The sequence below is a fragment of the Selaginella moellendorffii genome, unplaced genomic scaffold (assembly GCF_000143415.4).
Source record: "Selaginella moellendorffii unplaced genomic scaffold, v1.0 SELMOscaffold_1, whole genome shotgun sequence".
Classification (NCBI taxonomy): domain Eukaryota; kingdom Viridiplantae; phylum Streptophyta; class Lycopodiopsida; order Selaginellales; family Selaginellaceae; genus Selaginella; species Selaginella moellendorffii.
Window position 1 is genome coordinate 1,972,191 of NW_003314262.1, and position 2,879 is coordinate 1,975,069.

The following is a 2,879-nucleotide window of genomic DNA, read 5'->3' on the forward strand; positions in this document are numbered from 1 at the left end:
ATCTATTGCTGACAAATAACTTTTGATACTTGTTTAAGGTGTGCACCTTGGTATAAAGTGTGTTTACATTCTGAAATGTTTGGGCTCACTATAGAGAAGAAGAAAAATAATAGGCAGCTTTAGGTAGATCCAAACTAGAAGATGTTACAACTAGTACTAGGTACTACTTACCAATCAATGATCTTAACATCAATGGATCACACAGCTTGGAGTTGATGAAAGAAGGATGGAAGAACCACCTTTTCGGGAGTGATGGCATTAATCTCTCAGCAGAAAATCTCACTAACAAAAACGAGAACCAAGCGATGAGCTAGCTTTCATCCTTTTGCTGGCATTCGACCCCTGCCTGCCATGGAGAACATGGTGGAGAGCAAAGCATATGGAGCAGCGTTTTGTGGATCCAGCTCTATAACATAATCGGCAGCACGCCTCCCCTGCTCAAAATCACGATGTATCCGGCAAGCTCCCAGCAAAGTCATCCATGCAACGTCGTTGGCTTGGAAGGGCATCCTGTTTAGTACCTCCTGTGCCTCCTCCAGCCTGCCTACTCGTCCCAGGATGTCTACTACGCACACGTAGTGCTTGGTGTTCATCGCAATCCCATAATCAACCCCAGCCGATAGAAACAAATCCAGGCCCTGTTGGATCGACCCACCGTGACTGCACGCGAAGAGGACGCTGAGAAACGTTAACTCGTCCGGCATGATCCCCTCCAAGCCCATCATGTGGATGATCTCCACACAATCTTCCAAGCCACCCTTCGTGCAAGCCGCGGCCAGCATGGAGTTCCAAGTGACAAGGTTCCTCCTGGATTTCATGTCGAGGAAGACGTTCCGTGCCTGCTCCAGACTCCCACACTTGCCGTATAAGTTTATCAGTGCCGTGCCAATAGCCTCGTCTCTTTCCAAGCCGCTTCTCTCGAGCAAAACTTCTCCTGTTTCGAGAGCTCCCAGGCCGGAGCATGCCGCAAGAACGCCTACCATCGTCAAGCTGTCGGGTGGAAGGTCCATCTTTTGGTAAAGACGGACTGCTTCTCGTCCGTGGCCGTTTCTAGCAAATCCAGTGATCATAACGTTCCAAGGTACGATGTCCTTGCCTTCGATGCCATCAAAGACGCTTCTTGCAGTATCCACGTCGTGGCATTTGGAGTAAAAATCCACCAGAGTAGTGCCTACAATGACATCCTTGTCATACCCCACAGAAACGGTGTGCAAATGAACTTTCTGACCTTCAGCAAGCGCTTCTGCATCTGCACAGACGCTGACGATGGAGGAAAATGTGAACCGGTTCTTCTCCATTCCCTCCAAGTCCATGTTCCGATAGACAAGAAGCGCCCCTTTGGCATCCTCGTTTCGAGAGTACGCCGTGAGCAAAGCAGTCCATAAAACAATGTCCTTGGAAGCGACTCTATCAAAAACAGCTTTTGCTTCTTCCATGCACCTGCAGCAGCCATACATTTTTATTAGTGTCGTGGCAACGAAGCAGCTGGAATCAAATCCCGACGCTGCAATGAGAGCATGAATCGCCTTACCTTCAGCCAAGGCCTCACTCGCAGAGCAAGCATGGAGAACCGAAATGAATGTAAACTTGTCCGGTTTCAGTCCCTCCAGTTCCATCTTTTGGTGGACTCCCAAGGCCTCCTTCCCATCTCCATCCCCTGCATAAGAACCGATTAGAACGTTCCAGGAGACGAGATTTTTATGAGGCACGCTGTCAAAAACGCTTTTGGCAAGCACCAAGTTCCCTCCCTTACCATACATGTTGACAAGAGAATTAGAAACGTCCAAGCCGGAGCTGCTGACGCCAATGCATCTATGGAATGCCGATCCTTGTTTTACAGCACCGCCGCTGGAGCATGCATCAAGGATGCTGACGATCGTTAGCTCGTTGGGCTTCTGACCTTCGAGGCTCATTCTGCTGAAGAGATAGATAGCTTCTCTGACGAACCTGTTGTGAGCGAATGCCGTGATCAAGGCATCCCAAGGCATCACTCCGAGTTGACGCATCTCCTTAAAAACCTGTACTGCTCCATCCAAGTCACCGCACTCGCTGTACATGTTGATAAGTGCTCCTCCCACTGAGAGAGTCGATAGAAGCCCCAAGCTCGCAACCTCGGCATGGATCTTCCTGCCCGCTTCTAAAAACCCCGTAGCAGTACAGGCTACAAGAAGATTCACAAAAGTGACGCTGTTCGGTTCCACCAGAGCTCGCCTCATTTCCTGGTAGAGATGCAACGCTTCCAAACCACACCCGTTCTGTGCGTAAGCTCCAACCATGGAGTTCCAGCAGACTCTGTCTCTCTCCCGAGCTTGCTCGAAACACTGCTTGGCCTCCTCCAGCCTCAAGAACCTCCCATACATGTTAACCAGGCTAGTCGATACGAGAACGTCTACCGGAAATCCACTGGCTTTGATATGCTCGTGGACCAATCTTCCTTCTTCGATGTCCATGCAAGCTCCAAGAACATTGACGAAGCTCACACTGTCTGGAGCAACGTCCATCTCCCAGAACAAATTCACGGCCTTGCCATAGCGCCCGTTCTGTGCATACGCAGTTAGCATGGCATTCCAGGAAACCACTGTTTTCTCAGCTATACCATCAAAGACGTACCTTGCGTCGTCCACCCTTCCACCGCTTCCATACATGCTAACCAGAGCATTGGCAAGCATCGTGTTGGATCCAAATCCACTCTCCACAACCTGGTCGTGGATTCTTCTCCCATGTTCTCCTTTGCCCTTCCAGCCATCGAGAACACTGATGAAGGTGGTAGATTTCATTTATGGGAATTCTAGCAATGATGTGTACCATTGGGTTTATTAATTTGTAATGATTTATATTTATCATTTTTTGGGATGATATTTAGCATTTATATAAGTTTT

The 2,879-nt window shown here is 48.9% G+C and overlaps 1 protein-coding gene across 1 annotated transcript; it reads right to left on the reverse strand.

The window, feature by feature from the left end:
- Window positions 1–317: 317 nt before the first annotated feature.
- LOC112348051 (pentatricopeptide repeat-containing protein At3g57430, chloroplastic-like) lies at window positions 318–2,522 on the reverse strand. The gene is made up of 2 exons (XM_024680001.1): window positions 1,754–2,522; window positions 318–1,657 (listed from the first exon to the last, which is right to left on the reverse strand). Exons 1-2 carry the CDS (start codon window positions 2,499–2,501, stop codon window positions 318–320), a joined length of 2,088 nt encoding a protein of 695 aa, XP_024535769.1. The 5' UTR covers window positions 2,502–2,522.
- Window positions 2,523–2,879: the final 357 nt, after the last annotated feature.

Excerpts from the sequence above, each read along its gene's own strand:
- LOC112348051 (XM_024680001.1), bottom strand. The coding sequence starts at position 2,501 with ATGGACGTTGCTCCAGACAGTGTGAGCTTCGTCAATGTTCTTGGAGCT. Across the intron at positions 1,658-1,753 it reads TTCTCTTGTCAACATGTATG|GGGATGGAGATGGGAAGGAG; the intron begins GTAAGGGAGGGA and ends GTTCTTATGCAG.